Source organism: Neltuma alba, unplaced genomic scaffold, assembly GCF_004799145.2.
Source record: "Neltuma alba isolate B1F8T4 unplaced genomic scaffold, ASM479914v2 tig00013556_pilon, whole genome shotgun sequence".
NCBI lineage: Eukaryota > Viridiplantae > Streptophyta > Magnoliopsida > Fabales > Fabaceae > Neltuma > Neltuma alba.
In genome coordinates, this window is record NW_021637762.1 from 87,985 (window position 1) to 102,911 (window position 14,927).

General features: G+C 35.7%; 3 protein-coding genes across 7 annotated transcripts; 2 read left to right on the forward strand and 1 right to left on the reverse strand.

Moving 5' to 3' along the window:
• The first annotated feature begins 900 nt into the window (after positions 1 to 900).
• LOC114738199 (protein IQ-DOMAIN 1) lies at positions 901 to 4,368 on the forward strand. Of its 2 annotated transcripts, none has more exons than XM_028926223.1 (5): positions 901 to 1,030; positions 1,172 to 1,486; positions 1,859 to 2,086; positions 2,594 to 2,713; positions 3,346 to 4,368. In XM_028926223.1, exons 1-5 carry the CDS (start codon positions 962 to 964, stop codon positions 4,072 to 4,074), a joined length of 1,461 nt encoding a protein of 486 aa, XP_028782056.1. In that variant the 5' UTR covers positions 901 to 961; the 3' UTR covers positions 4,075 to 4,368. The 2 variants fall into 2 exon arrangements, with proteins under 2 accessions (XP_028782056.1, XP_028782055.1); XM_028926222.1 differs by having other exon boundaries at positions 904 to 1,030; positions 2,591 to 2,713.
• Positions 4,369 to 7,596: 3,228 nt separating this feature from the next.
• On the reverse strand, positions 7,597 to 8,166 carry LOC114738191 (uncharacterized). The gene has a single exon (XM_028926215.1). The coding sequence runs from the start codon at positions 8,164 to 8,166 to the stop codon at positions 7,597 to 7,599; it is 570 nt and encodes a 189-aa protein (XP_028782048.1).
• A 3,262-nt stretch (positions 8,167 to 11,428) lies between these two features.
• LOC114738187 (mitochondrial import inner membrane translocase subunit TIM14-1) lies at positions 11,429 to 14,910 on the forward strand. Of its 4 annotated transcripts, none has more exons than XM_028926210.1 (4): positions 11,429 to 11,549; positions 12,780 to 12,958; positions 14,245 to 14,444; positions 14,534 to 14,910. In XM_028926210.1, exons 1-3 carry the CDS (start codon positions 11,547 to 11,549, stop codon positions 14,399 to 14,401), a joined length of 339 nt encoding a protein of 112 aa, XP_028782043.1. In that variant the 5' UTR covers positions 11,429 to 11,546; the 3' UTR covers positions 14,402 to 14,444; positions 14,534 to 14,910. The 4 variants fall into 4 exon arrangements, with proteins under 4 accessions (XP_028782043.1, XP_028782044.1, XP_028782042.1 ...); XM_028926211.1 differs by having other exon boundaries at positions 14,538 to 14,910; XM_028926209.1 differs by having other exon boundaries at positions 14,549 to 14,910.
• The last annotated feature ends 17 nt before the right edge of the window (positions 14,911 to 14,927 follow it).

Sequence of the window (14,927 nt, forward strand, 5' to 3'; positions counted from 1 at the left end):
GTTTTGGTTTTTTCTTCGAAGGTATCGGGAAATTTCCCTCCTCATGTCAGCCTCTTTGTGATGCATTTGTTTGTTATCTTGTAACTTTCTCCTGTAAACGTACTTTCCTGATTTGTTTTTGGTTCTTTTGGTCATTATCATCTTTTGGCTGTTTGACATTTGTTCATTACTTTGGTAAATTGGCGGGAAGTCCTCCTTTTTTCTTCATCTTATTATTATGGAAGGAGGTTTCTTTGCAGTTTCTGTTTCCGTTCCTTCATGTTGAAAGAGGCCGTTCATTGCACTGGTAAATTAGCTCGTGGGACTTTTATATTTTCAAGGTTTTCTATACCGCTTGTTCATTAAATTGATAAATTGGCGGGAAGGCGGGGAAGCCCCGTCTGACTTCTTTTCTTTCGTGGGATTGCGGGTTCTTGTGAGTTTCAGTTTTGGTCATTCTTATTCAGAGGACAGTTCATTTATGGTGGAATTTGGCGTTCATTACATCGATAAATTAACATGAGATTTTTTCCCCAGGGTTCTTTGCCGTTTGTTCATTACGTTAGTAAATTGGCGGGAAATCTTGTTTTTGACCTTTTCTTTCATGGGCTGGCGGATTCTGATTAGTTTCTGTTTCGGGTTCACAGGACAGTTAATGTCTGTCGAAATTGGGCGTTCTTACATAGATTAACTTTTTAAGGATTTTTTTTTCCCACTGTTGGTTCTTTGTTTATTCACTGACAAATTGGTGGAAAGTCCTTGCCTTTCTCTGCTGGGTGGCAGGATTCTGTTTCTAGTTCTTTTGTATGATTTTTATTTATTGGTCCTATACTTGTTTCCATAATCTGAAGTTACCATCTGAAGGTTCTGTTTTTTGTGCACTTATGGAAGTATGAGGATTCAAGTTAAATGCATTTCATTATGTGGTTCGGCTTCCAAATCTAATTCGTTTTCCCATTCCTTCAAGGTAAGTGACTGGGACATGGGGAGGAAAGGGAGTTGGTTTTCTTCAGTGAGGAAAGTTCTCGGTCCTCAGTCCAAGAACGATCAGGTTTCAAAATACATATAATATATCTATATATGCTCTGGCAACAGAAAAACATAAATTTTACGTCATTGCTAGTGAAATTAGTTGCCAAGACAGATTCTAATTCAATTATTTCCCCACCTTTTTTGGTGTTAAAATTAAAAGGACAAAAAGCAGAAGTCAGATGAAGTAGGATATGACAAACACAAGGAAGCAGCTTTGCCAAATGAAGAAGCACAATCTGTTGTTCCTCCTGCTATTCCATCCAAAGAAGATATTAAATCAACTGGAGCAGAGAATGAGCATAGCAATTATGCTTATTCTCTGGCTCTTGCCACTGCTGCAGCAGCAGAGGCCGCTGTTGCTGCTGCTCAGGCTGCAGCAGAGGTTGTCCGTCTTACTAGTGTGTCCCGCTACCATCTAAAGTCGAAGGAAGACATGGCAGCTATCAAGATTCAGACGGCATTTCGAGGATATCTGGTATGAACTTGTAATGCTATTTAAGTTTATTTTATACCAGCAAAGATGTGCTTTTCTTGTCATTGTGTATATGTTGAACTCTGTCTGCAGATTTATCATGGATACCCTTTCTCAAAGGGAAAATTTATAGGATAATGAAAAATGTTTGTATGACTTTTTGCATGAAGCATGCTGCATCAATGTTGGAAAGCTTTTTAATTTCCTGTATTAATTTTTATTAATTTATTAGGACCATGTACATGCTGTAAGCAATTCAAAAGGCATTCTTCCTTATATGATGAAGGGAATTAATTAATGAATTGTTGCTATAATCCAATGACTTTGAGTTATTGTACTTATAATAAATAATGGTTCTCGTTTTGGGGCTTTCAGGCAAGAAGAGCATTGCGGGGCTTGAAAGGTTTGGTGAGGCTGAAGAGATTGATACAGGGGAAATCTGTTAAACGACAAGCAGCTTCTACCTTACGATGCATGCAGACCCTCACACGATTGCAGTCTCAGGTCCATGAGAGGAGGGCTAGAACGTCAGAGGAGAACCAAGCTCTTCAGTGGCAGCTGCAGCAGAAACACGAAAAAGAACTTGAGAAGTTGCAAGCTGCTGTAAGCAGTCTTTATTTTCCTTTTTGAACTGCAAGTTATGATGCAACGTATGCTATATGGTGATTTTTCATTCTGATATGCCTCAGAATGTGTCTTGTCTTCATGTACCTCTGTTTCATTACGCGTGAATGATTTTGCATTTGTGCTCAGGATAATATTTACCTATTTAATTTTGGACAAATCGTTGTTTGTGTTCTCAGTTGGATTTCCTTAAAATCATCTTCCATTTGAAAAATATTAAAAATGTGAAGGCACCCAAGTTTTTTTTTTTACTGGAAAATAAAGGTCAAAGTTCTTTAAATTCTGCTTGAGTGCTTGTATCTTTCAATTATACATTTGTTTGGTGAATATGGTGCATATCTCTGGCCTTAATTTCTTTGTGGTTAGAATGCATAAAATTTCATCTTCACTCAGAAGCATGGAGTGACTGCTTTCGTGTTGTTTGAATTAAAGTTTCAATTGGCCAAAAAAATAAAAAATTAAAGTGGAAAAATAATTTTCTAGCAGACTGGTGAAGAATGGGATGATACAGCGCAATCAAAGGAGCAAATTGAAGCAAGACAGTCCAAAAGGCAAGAAGCTGCGGTTCGAAGGGAGAGAGCTCTGGCCTACGCATTTTCACGTCAGGTACCCGGGTGTCCCCTTCTTTTGTTATTGCATTTGGGATTATAGTGAAACAGAGGAACTAAAATACATAATCAAACAAAATGGTTAGGTTTTGAGTTTCAGAACAAAAATTCAAATGAGAGAATGACCTTTTTCAGAATGATTTTACAAATACGCAAATAAAGAAATTGATATAGTACAACAGTGTTCTAAGCAACTTGAGTTTCACTGGAAGTATAATATTAATTTGCATCATTATCTCATGAAATTACTTGTGATGGCTGGGTTTTACTTTGATGCTTGTTAATATGTAGGAAATAGTCATTGGACTATACAAATATAATTGTTGGTGTCTGATCAAAATTTTTTTTTTTTTTTTACCATCATGACCTGGATGGTTTGAAGGTCCTGTAGTGTTCCTGATTTCATTAATCAAACACAAATTTCTTGCACACATTTATCAAAGACATTACCTGTGACCGTGATTCTGTTTCTTAATCGGAAACCTCAAAACTTATGAAAATGCCTGTATACACCTTCAAGTAATACTATTGGTCTGTGTGTGTGTGTGTTTTTTTTCCCCCCATGTTGATAGGTTCAAGATTACTTTTTTAACTCTATTAACGATTTCAATCTAAATATTTGCTTAACAGCAAAAGTGGAGGAACTCTTCAAAACCTGCAAATCCGACCACATTCACGGATCCAATCAACCCACACTGGGGTTGGAGCTGGCTAGATCGATGGGTTGTAACACAGCCAGGGGATATCCAAAGAGGTATGGTTCACAGTGGGCGTGCATCTGCAAAGAGCATGGCAAGCCAACCCTTGTCTGTTGGAGAAGTCACTAAACTGTACACTTCTCGCGGTCAAATCCATCACAGTAACAACAAGCCTTCTCCGGCTGGCCAACAAAAATCAAGCCGGCCCCCGAGTCATAGGTCGTCTTCAATCCCACTTCAGAAGGCCCCCTCTGTCTCATCTACTTCCAGCAGCAAAGTAAGGGCGCCAAGCCCAAAGACCGGTTCTTGGGGCCGTGATGATGACTTGAGGAGTGCAGTTAGTGCTCAGTCACAACGGTACCGAAGACATACTATTTCAGGTTCATCGTTCAGAGACGACGAAAGCTTTGCAAGTTCATCTGCCCTCTCTACTTGCACGGTTCCTACTAAGTCAGCTAAGGTCAAGTCCAGAATTGAGAGTCCATCAGGTAAAAATGGGACACCAGAGAAAGGATCCAATACGAAGAAGAGACTTTCCTTCACAGATTCCCCTGCTCGTTTGAGGAACCATTCTGGCCCTCTTAAGGTGGATCTTTTGGCTTCCAATAAGGATGCTGCTTCAGTCACTAAGAAGAAAGTTGCCAATAATGGTGGCAGGTAGTGCTGGGAAGTGAAGAAGAATGCCACTGGTATATAACAAGAGCTTGGTAGGATTGTGAGTGAAGAAGATATAAAAGAAGAAGATGGGGATGTACAGGGCTTGATGGTTGCTTGTGTGATCATATTCTTGAAGAGCAAGATAGGGTAATAATGGATGATTATTTTGTTCATAAAGCTGTATTCATAGTCATATTCAACATCTTTTTTATTTTCTTCTTCAGTTTGATTACGTAATGTAAACAGGATTGGTTTGGGGGTGATAATAATTTAATGATAGATTTATTTTTTGTTCTAATTATTCTTGGCAGGATCATTGTAGAAGCATTTGTTCTTTGTATCAATTTAGGGTGTTTGGATAAAACCAAATCATAGTTTGGAGAATAGCTTTTGGGAGAAAAGTAATTTTTGATAATAGATTTTGAAAGAATAGATTTCTTGAAAAATGATTCTGGTAAAATGAGAATATTTGGATAGTTATTGTCAAAAGTATTTTTTTATGTATAAAAATTACTAAAAATGACATAAATTTAAATAATAATTACATAGAAGATATATTTTATAATATATGTTTATTTGAAGTAATAAATTTGTTAATAATATATATTTTGCCAACATAATAAATAAGACATAAATAATGTAAATAATAAATAATTAATGTGCATATATATATTTATAAAATAATTAAATATGTTTTTAGGAAAATAATTTATTTTGCCAATAAAAAAATTATTACTTCTTAAAGATTTTAAACACGAAATCCCATAATTTTTTTTTCACAAAATTAAATAACCACACAAAAAATTCCATATTAATTGTCTTAATAATAGACGTTGCAACAAAATATATTTGTCCAAGTAGTTTTTTATTAAACAACATATTACATTATCTGAAAAAAAAAAGAAATAAAAAGGGCATGATTATTCTTTTATATAGTGAATAATTTGATTTCTTATGGAGTCACGAAGCCAAGTCATGTGAGATGAAGATTCTATTGATGAAGGTATATGTGAAGATCAAACTCCATCATCATTATTATTTTCTTTTGCATAAGAACCTTCTTGTTCAAATTGAATAAAACCAGGATCAGAAATGGATGTTGATCTAATGAAGTTATATATGGCCATCATTGCACAAACAATTTGAACTTGTGTTGGAAAGTCATAGCTCGGCATGTTTCTTAAAATTGCAAACTTATTCTTCCAAACTCTAAAAGTTCTTTCAATAGTGCTGCGTGGACTTGAGTGCAAATAATTGAACTCCTCATTGTCATTTTCAAGTGTAGATGACCTTCGAAAATCAGGGAGATAGTAGCGCTCACGTTTGTAGGGACCAAGATATCTCATGGGTGTCGGATAGCTAATATCCACCAAATAATATTTACCTACATGAAATATATGATTGGTGTCAAGAAACTTTGTTTTCTAATAGTTAAGTATAAATAAATTGTAACAATTTAAATTATATCTTAAGGCGGATGGAGAAAGTTCATGGAAGGAGTTGTGAGGGCTAGGGGTGGAAACAGGCCAGGCTAGGCCAGGCCTCACCCTTAACAGGCCTGGCCTATGGTGAAGCTTGTTGGCCTGAGCCTGGCCTGTGGCCTGTGAAAGGCCTTTTAATCTGCCTGAGCCTGGCCTGTAATCAGGCCTGGCCTGGCCTGTGACCTGTTAAGAGGCTTGTTTTTTTATCAAATTTTAAACACACATAAATCAATTCAAAATTACAATAATTCAACCTAATTAATCTAAAATACAAACAAAAAATATGAAATTATCAAATTAACACAATTTGTAAAACATGTCCCCTTAGGCCCAAAAAAAAAATCTAATATGAAAAATTATTATAAAACATAATTTCACTCTAATATAAAAATATCACTTCATCCCATCTCTAGTATAAAAATTAGTTGATGACTAGATCTAGTTTAAAATATGAAACATCCTTAATCCCTTTTATATTTTAAATTTATCATTTATTCAAACTAATTTACTAACAAAATGATATTTGATCCTCTTGTTACACATGGTTGTTTTTTAAAAAAAAATGTTACAATTATTATAATTTATTTATTTATTTAAATTAATTAAGTAACTATTATAATAAGAATTAGATTGAGCACACATATATGTGGTCTAAAACATAATAGGTCAATTCTATATATATATATATATATATATATATTCTATATAAGATTAATATGAAAAGCATGGATCAAATAAATGAATGATACTTTTATTTTTTTTAATGCACTTATGTTTTCTTTCTTTGTTTAAATATGTGTCATTATACATACATTAATTATTTTTATTATAGAGAATGGAAATGAAATGAAGCATGCAATGGGCTCTAGATAACATGTTTATGTGGATGGAGTTTTCTCAATTAACTAATCAGAATAGCAGATTCCCTCTCATCAATTTACAATTTTAACCTAAAAAAAAAAAGATAACAGGCCCAGGCCGCCTGACAGGCCTAACAGGCTTACTATCAGGCCTGAGCTTGGCCTGATAAAGTAAACAGGCCTTTTTACAGGCCTGAGCCTGGTCTGATATCTAAACAGACCAGGCCAGGCCAGGCCGCCTGGCCTATTTCCACCCCTAGTGAGGGCGTAGTCAAATATACGAGCATCATAAGCTCTACCTTCCCATCCTTCCAATACAAAAGTGAAGCACATGTCCCAGTTGCAAACCACCATTATCTTTTGCGTCATTGTTCCTTTTCTGTTAATATATTTTGTTTGCTCTGTTGCATTAACAATGCATGAAACATGCATTCCATTAATTGTTCCAATAGCATGTTTGAAAAAGGGCTAGTATTGACCACTGGGCCGTATTTTTGTATAAAAATACTGGAATGTTAGATCTTTTGGTTTGATATTGGACATAGCAAGTCTACAGCATGCTAGTAAGACATTATGAAAATGTCTACTAATTGCCTCACCTGAATGCTAAAATCTTTCTTGCTGTATCCTACTACTAAGCACATGGCCAACGGTATTTAAAAACATTGCAACTATTTTATGTATCCCAACATTTCTAGTTTTTCTTAGACCGTGTTGTTGCAATTCTGTTCAAAGACTGAGGAACACTTTCCTTTCCATCTTAAACATATTATAACAATGGGTAGGATGGCCTTGTAAAACGTCCCTTACCCATGCCCTGCTTGTATAAATACTTGTATGCCGAGACTCTTTATACAAATGAAGAGAAGCATATCCACCAACCACTGTTGCAACTTGATTAACTCATTTATTCCGTCGTTTACGATACTCTTTCACAATTTTAATTTCATCAGCTATTTTTTGTCTTATCCTGTGCACATAGACATAAAATTCAAAACCCTTGATATGAAATTACTAGACATTTAACAAAGAAATAAGTTGTCTAATTCCTACAGAAATTTAATAGTCACATAATACAATAGTACTGGTTACATCATTCCCAAAAATATATGCAAATTATCACAGTCATCTTCTAAGAAACACAAATAGTAGTCAAATACTATGATAAGCAACACAAATGAAGTCTCAATCCTTAGTTGCGTGCTTCAAGAAGATCAGAAGTTTCTTCCTCTTATTCTTCAGAGCCACATACATTTCTTTTGCAACTGGCTCCTTCATAAGGAGTGTTGTGCACCAGCCAAACAAATCAGGATCATCAACAACTTCATCAACTTCATTAAGGTGCTCCATGACTCCCGCAATTGACTTCTCATAAGCACGTGCTTCTTCTTCTAGCCTCCTAGCACATGCTTCTGAAATTTCTTCATGTTCACGCTGAGCATCAATTTCATTCACTTGAGATATCCTGCTTAGTGCATCCGCTATTTTCATAGTGGAAGTGGGTTTCTTCTTTATAGATTCATTCTTTTTTCTAACCTGTAATAAGCTAATGGGTCGAACCCCACCTGTGCTTCTACCTCCATGAATGGTTTTCTGTCTCATCATAGTGTTGCCTCTACTTCCTCCACTATTATCAACGAATGTGACTGAATTAAACTCCCCGCTTATGCTCATTGATGCCCCTAAAACTTCATCACTATCTCCACACCCTTGTTCCATATCATCTTTAGGTACTCCTTCACTTGGAAGTGTCATGGAAGAAGGTGCTCATGACTATGGTCCAGTTGCAACTACAGTCCCAAAGAGTTGAGTCAATTAAGCTCGAAATTGAAGCCTTTTTCTCTAAATTTCTCATAGCCTAGAACTTTCTGCACATTTAACACCAAAAATATTATACATTATACAAAAAAGGTTAACATGGGAGAAAATGCAAGCTCAAATAAAGTTAAATGATTACCACTAATTTCTTCTCCCATCAATCATCAGGGGCACTAACAGTATTCTTTTTGGCATCCCATCCCAAACTTGTCTCATGAAACAGCCTATCCCATGATTGCTACTCCTTTCACAGGGCATCAAATTTTTTTTTAAATTGGATTTTCGTATAGACTCTCCGAGTCTTTGTAGTGAAGTTGTCCCCAAGACTTACCCAAGCAGGCTTTGTCAAGCTGGCTCCTTTTCTTCTCCGCTTTTTCAATTTCTTCAATGCACAAGTTAATAAAAACCTTTGTGGTTCTTATATCTCACGAAGCTTTGACCTTATCTTTACTTATTATGCGATAGACTAATTACAACACTTCAGTCATCACAAGTTTAACCCAAAAAGCATGCCATTCAGTTCAGGAGATATGATATAACAGGTATAGTATTTAACAAGTATAGCCGCACGTTCTATGCCATTCATGTCAAGTTAAATGAAATATAACATTTAGGTCAAAATAACAGATCCTTTGTCTCCAATAAACCACAAATAATGACTTTCTTTTTTCCAGCAAAATGAGGTCTCATTAATAATGCAACAAGAAAGGCATGTTTAATATCAAAAGAATAACACAAAAGCATAACTTAATATACAAAGTAAAGAGACTAGCCAAGAGTTTCAATTAACCATTTCTAAGACATTAGAGAAAGAATAAAATAACCTAGTAATTAAATGTGCTAGACGGATAAATAAATCTCCATAAATTCCATTTGCTACAAGGTTCATAATAGCACTTCATAAACTAGCCAAGAACCGGCCAAGACAAGTTCCGGAAAGACTTTAAATGACACCATACTTCATTCCAAAAAGTCCACAAAAGATACTTCTCAAATAAAATGAAAGATTTTTTATTCTCAATTACAAACTCAAAACACTACACGTAAAACAGATATCTCTCCAAGGATATCCAAATTCACAATGAGAATATTTCAAGACAGAAATCAATCTAATTGACTACTTGTTCCATTAAAAATCCATGATCATTATTCCAAATGAAGATAGGAAATCTTCACTGTATTTAGACCACATTCTCCCAGCTAATTCCTTGAATAAATAAGATTCCTTCCAGTATGGCTCCTAACCATGCAAGTGATTTGTAACTGAATTTAACTCTCCACAACCTTCCTGAAAACCTCAAAAGCCTCAATATGCATACTCATATATCAAATTTGCCCATTGATTTGTCAAAAGATAAATTTTCCACCTCAAAAATCTAGGCTTCCAGTTGTCCTACCACCTTTTGATCATCAATGATAAGCTAGATCAATCACATGGATAGAGTACATTCAACAAAGCAACCCCAAATAGGCAAATACAATCCCTTATCACTTCATGCCTAAGCAAGAGAAGGTCTAGCCCTTAATACAAGAACCTATTATATCTTTCTCCAGGACCTAAATAAACAGCCTAACCTACACAGTATACCATGTGTTGATCTCAGAAAAAAACAAATAGAAACTAAAAAGGTTTAATGGAGAAAGAGTAGGGTGAAGATAGAAAAAGAAATATTGAACTTCATAATTATACGCAGGTAGCAATCCACGAGCTCATAAATGGAGAAGCCCCTCAGAATGAAAAAGAGTATTCAAGTGTTCTGTCTCTAAAAGCACAACCACGAAACATCCATAAGATAAAAAAAATAAGAACAATTTGAGCAGCACAAGCACCCACGAGCCTACCTAAAATGCTGGATCTAACTGACGGAACCAAACACGGTGACCTGAGCAACCGACGACCGGACGAACTGAAAACCAAAGATATCAGAAATCTGTGGATGGATCGGGCAACCCAATGTGTGATCTTCTTTTGGCAAGTCAAGTAACCTCACCAGCATCGAAATTCGCAAGCTCAACTATCTCACCAGTGGCAAGAAGATCTATTGAGTTTCAGAAGGGGCGACAGTAAAGGAATGATATGCTAATGTGTTCTTGGTGAAAATCCACTGTTGGCAGAGTGTGTTCTTGGTTTTTCACTATTGGGAGCCCAGAAACACCTCACCAGCACTGAAATTCCTAAGGGGTAAACGATCTCACTGGTGGCAACAAATTTTTAGAATTTCAGAGGGGGCGACGACACTGGAAGAACGGGCAAAATGGGAGAAGAGGCAGAGTAATTTTCATGCATTTTCACCATTGGAGCCTTTGACAGGAGTAATTATTACTCCAACGACCATATTTTCATTCTTCAAAAGCAAGAATTTTCAGCTTATTCGAAAACCATGATTTAGCTGGCCAAAACCAAGGGTGCTGAAACCATGGTTAAAAAAAAAAGGGTGTTTGGCAATCAGCCTCCCCAAACCATGGTTTGGGAGTCGAAGCACTTTTGGAGCAATTGCCAAACACCGCCTAATCTTGCTCTTGTTGGAAATCAAAAATGATTTTTTTTCCCAAGCTTTTGCAAAAAAGAAAATTTGTGTAGTTGGTAGATTTTTTTTTACTCTGGATTTGATTTTAACAGTTTATATTTTTATTATTTCTCTTTGAAATACTAAATCGTATTTTAATATAAGAGCTAGTTGACTAATTTGAATGGATTAAGAAAATTATTTTAGTTTGTTATTTATAATAAATAGGTGTTGTTTTTCCTAAAATATCCTTGTTAATCAACTGTATTGGCTAGGATTACTATTATTACAAGGACTCATTTGAGAAAAAAATAAAGAAATATGAGAGATAAAATGAATCGAGGTTTTATATTTAAAACCAAAATAAAAGTTAAATGAGTTCTTATATTAAAGACTGGAGGTTGTATTATTTTTTGCGTAATTTGAAAATTGAAATTTAGATATTGATAGAGTAAAAAAATTGTAATTAACAATTTATTTTAAAAATATGTTTAACATTTTATTTCAAGATACGATGTGTTTTGTGCTTTCTATCATTTATTGTGATAATAAAAATATAGAGAGCAACTTTTTACTTTATTTCATATCATGAAAAATAAAAAATAAATTTCCAGTAAAAAAAAAAAGAAAAATATATATAAGTTGCAAGAACGCTAACCGTGATACCGCAACCTGCAACTGTAATTGGTTGCTCGAATTTGAATAAACTTGAGAACTTGTCTCGGGTCTCACACTTCAAAGTGTTAGAAGCATCCAGAAGTGCTGAATGCAATCCCGTAGATTGTTACCAGTCCTTAAGGTTCTGTAACGATGGTGAGCTAATTATCAAGCTCTTCGCTTCCCGAATCGTGCCGATTTTTCCTTTTCATTTGAAAATTGGAGTTAAAATTTCTATTATCCGTACCCAGTCATTACCAATTTTAAATTGTAAGATTTTTCCAGCTACATTGCGCACTGAGTTTGAAGTTTTGATCAAAACATGAATTTAGAGCTTTGCCAATTTTTGGTGACGTTTATTCTGTTTCAATTCATCGCCCATGTTGAATTGAATCCGTTGTGGTCTTGTTTTGCCCAAATTTATCTTTCAAACTTTCGTGAATGTTGGTTTATCTTAGCAAACTGACTCTTGTATTATGCAATCAATCCCCTCTTTCTAACGATCGGGGATCGAGTTGCTTCTAGACAGTGCTGTGATCTAATCGTCTGTTTTATTTATATTGAAATGAATATGTCGAAGTATCCTTAGTCTGTAAAACCTGGTTTTCTATAGATAGATTAATCATAAAGTGGCTGGCAAGGGGAAAAAAAAAAAGATTAATCATAAAGTGGCAGAGAAAACAAGGGGGCCGCCCAAGGTTAGTCTGTAAAATCTGTTTCTAATCCCACTTTGTCCAATTTCTTATTTAGTCAGCAGCAGAAGCATTTCTTACAAGTTCTGAATGGAAGCTGTATTGTTAAGCACCAGGTGTTTGTTTCTGTATTCGTAATATTTACTTTTGTCACTTTACCCTCGTTGCCGGCATTTTTGTTCGGTATCAACACTAGTGTACCCCGAATTCTTAGAAATTTATGTGTGAAATTAATGGACTACATGCAGTTATGGTATCAGCACCATCACCATCTGGAATCAATGTATAAATTCTGTCAACCAGTGAACTGATTGCTCATATTTCCCCAGCCTCAGTCTATAAAATAGAGGTGAACTTGATGTCAAGGGCTTTGGTTTTGATTGCTGCCCCTTTCCCAGTTCATTATTTCCAAGGCCTTCATCCCTCCCTTGTAACAAAAAATCATATTGCCCTCCCAGTGGAACCTCATTTGTTGTTGGAAAACTCATTCTGAGTACATAACAATTAACTGTGACAAAACCATTTATGTCTTGTCATATGCGTAGTCTGTCATCTAAATAAGTTGAGTGATTGCGAGTTAATGGGCTGGACTGGTATCTGTGATCTAATGAAGTGTTAACGTTGTAATTATTATTGTCAACTTAAATTTCGTTGGTAGTTTACTTATCCGGTGCCAAATTACAATGTATATTAGGCTACTCCATTTCTAGCTGGCCTTGCTGTAGCTGCTGCAGCTCTTGCTGGTAGGTATGGCATTCAAGCTTGGCAAGCTTTCAAGGCGCGGCCCCCAAAACCCAGAGCACGTAAATTCTATGAAGGTGGTTTCCAGCCAAATATGACAAGAAGAGAAGCAGCTCTAATTTTGGGTATCAGGTGAACATGATACATCGCTAATTTCTTTTTTTATCCATTGATTGCTTATGGCTGTTTTAAGTCAAGTCATAGCTGTTCCAACGCGATTCCTTCTATCCAATTGGAAGAATAAATTTGTTGATCAATTTCATTGATAATTGGTGAAAGATGAATATTGAAGTGAAATATCTAAGTAAATACGGATCATATTGATGCTTTCAAATTGTTTTAAGATTCAGTGCACTAGATATAGAAAGTGTTGCTGTTTGAGAGTATTTGTCTCGTGCTTTATTTTGCCAGCATTTGTCTTGTGTTGTTGCAACATATAGTGAATCGATAACTTTACGAATTTCATTGTGCACAGTAACATTTTTCACCATGTCTTGCTGGTTTCAAAATAAAGATAGGGAAGAAATAGGGAGGTGTGCTATTTGTAACCGGTGTTGCTGAAAGTTAATGCATGGCATCTTTTATATTTGCCCATGGAACTTATTTGTCTTTTGAGGCTGTTGTTGAGTAATAGTATCTTTTTTTTTAATGACAAAAATGTTGTGACATCTAGTGATACAATGGACAGCTATTTGATGGTCAAGGCTCATAAGCAACAGCTCACAAATTTTAAGCATTGCTCATCGAGAATATTTGCCTTTGTTGTAGTAGTATATGTGTGAATCAATAATATTATGATGCTTAAAATATCAAACGATGTTATTCACCGTGTCTTACTGCTTTTATATTTCAAAATAATGATGGGGGAAGTCCTAAGGCGAGTTATTTGTAACCATGACCGTTGAAGGTTATTATTCTGTAACATCCTTTTTTTGGGGATAAAAACTTGTGACTTCTAGTGATACAACGAACTGATATTTATTGGTCAAAGCGCATAAGAGGCAGCTTTTAAATTTTGAGCTTTGCTTTGATCTTTAAGCACCCATCTATTACTGTGATACTGACCTCGTACCTGAGGCCTTTAACTTTCTCCCGTGCTTCTGTACATCCGTTGAAAGAGGACACTGCGTTGGCCCCATGAGATGAATGCCATGTGCATCTACTTTGAAAAAAATCAAGGACTTATGGGGATTGCTTGAAGCAGATAAGTGAAAGTTCAACCCTTCTACGTGAGCATTGGCCAAAACCATATTGTAAAGTCTGAGTTGTCATTCTAATTGATTACCCTATGTTCACTCTGTTCCGGTCCCCGCACACGCATTCACTCACAGACACTCACAGTTTTAACTAAAGGAGATAATAAAGGCCTGTTTTTGTTACGAAGTCATCTAAAGTTAAGATGTTCTGTGGATGAATAGGGAAAATGCTACTCCAGACAAGGTGAAGGAAGCACATAGAAAGGTAATGGTGGCAAACCATCCCGATGCAGGTGGCAGTCATTATCTTGCATCCAAAATAAATGAGGCGAAGGACGTAATGCTCGGAAAGACAAAGGGTGGTGGATCCGCATTTTAACAAGCTTGGAACTGTCTTTTTGCTCGGACATGTCACTACTGAGGTACATACTACACAGTCTCGTAATTTTCAACGTTGCACATAGTAAACTTTCATCTGTACCTCGACGGATTGAACTATGCATTGTAATAGTCAGCAATTTTTCAGGTCACCAGATGTCCAATGTCAGTTGATATGAACACATGATACATATCAATATCAGCAATTATGAAGATTAAATCCTATGCAATACGCTTGGTATTGCCATCTTCGTCTCACCAAAACTTGCCCGCAGGCTAGAGAAAAGGCTGACTTTGCTATTCACATCAAGGAGAATGGTGCGAAGTGTTAGTGTACGTGTCAAAAATTAAATAGTTGGAGGAAAGAAAAATAGAAAAAAAAAAAAAAAAAAGAAAGGAGAAATAATGCATATGCCTTAACAAATGTATCTATTAATACCTCTTAAATTCAGAAATCGTTTCTTCAATCTCATACCCTTATCAGTTATCACTAGCAACATTTTTCATTCATTGAGATGCTCATTTAT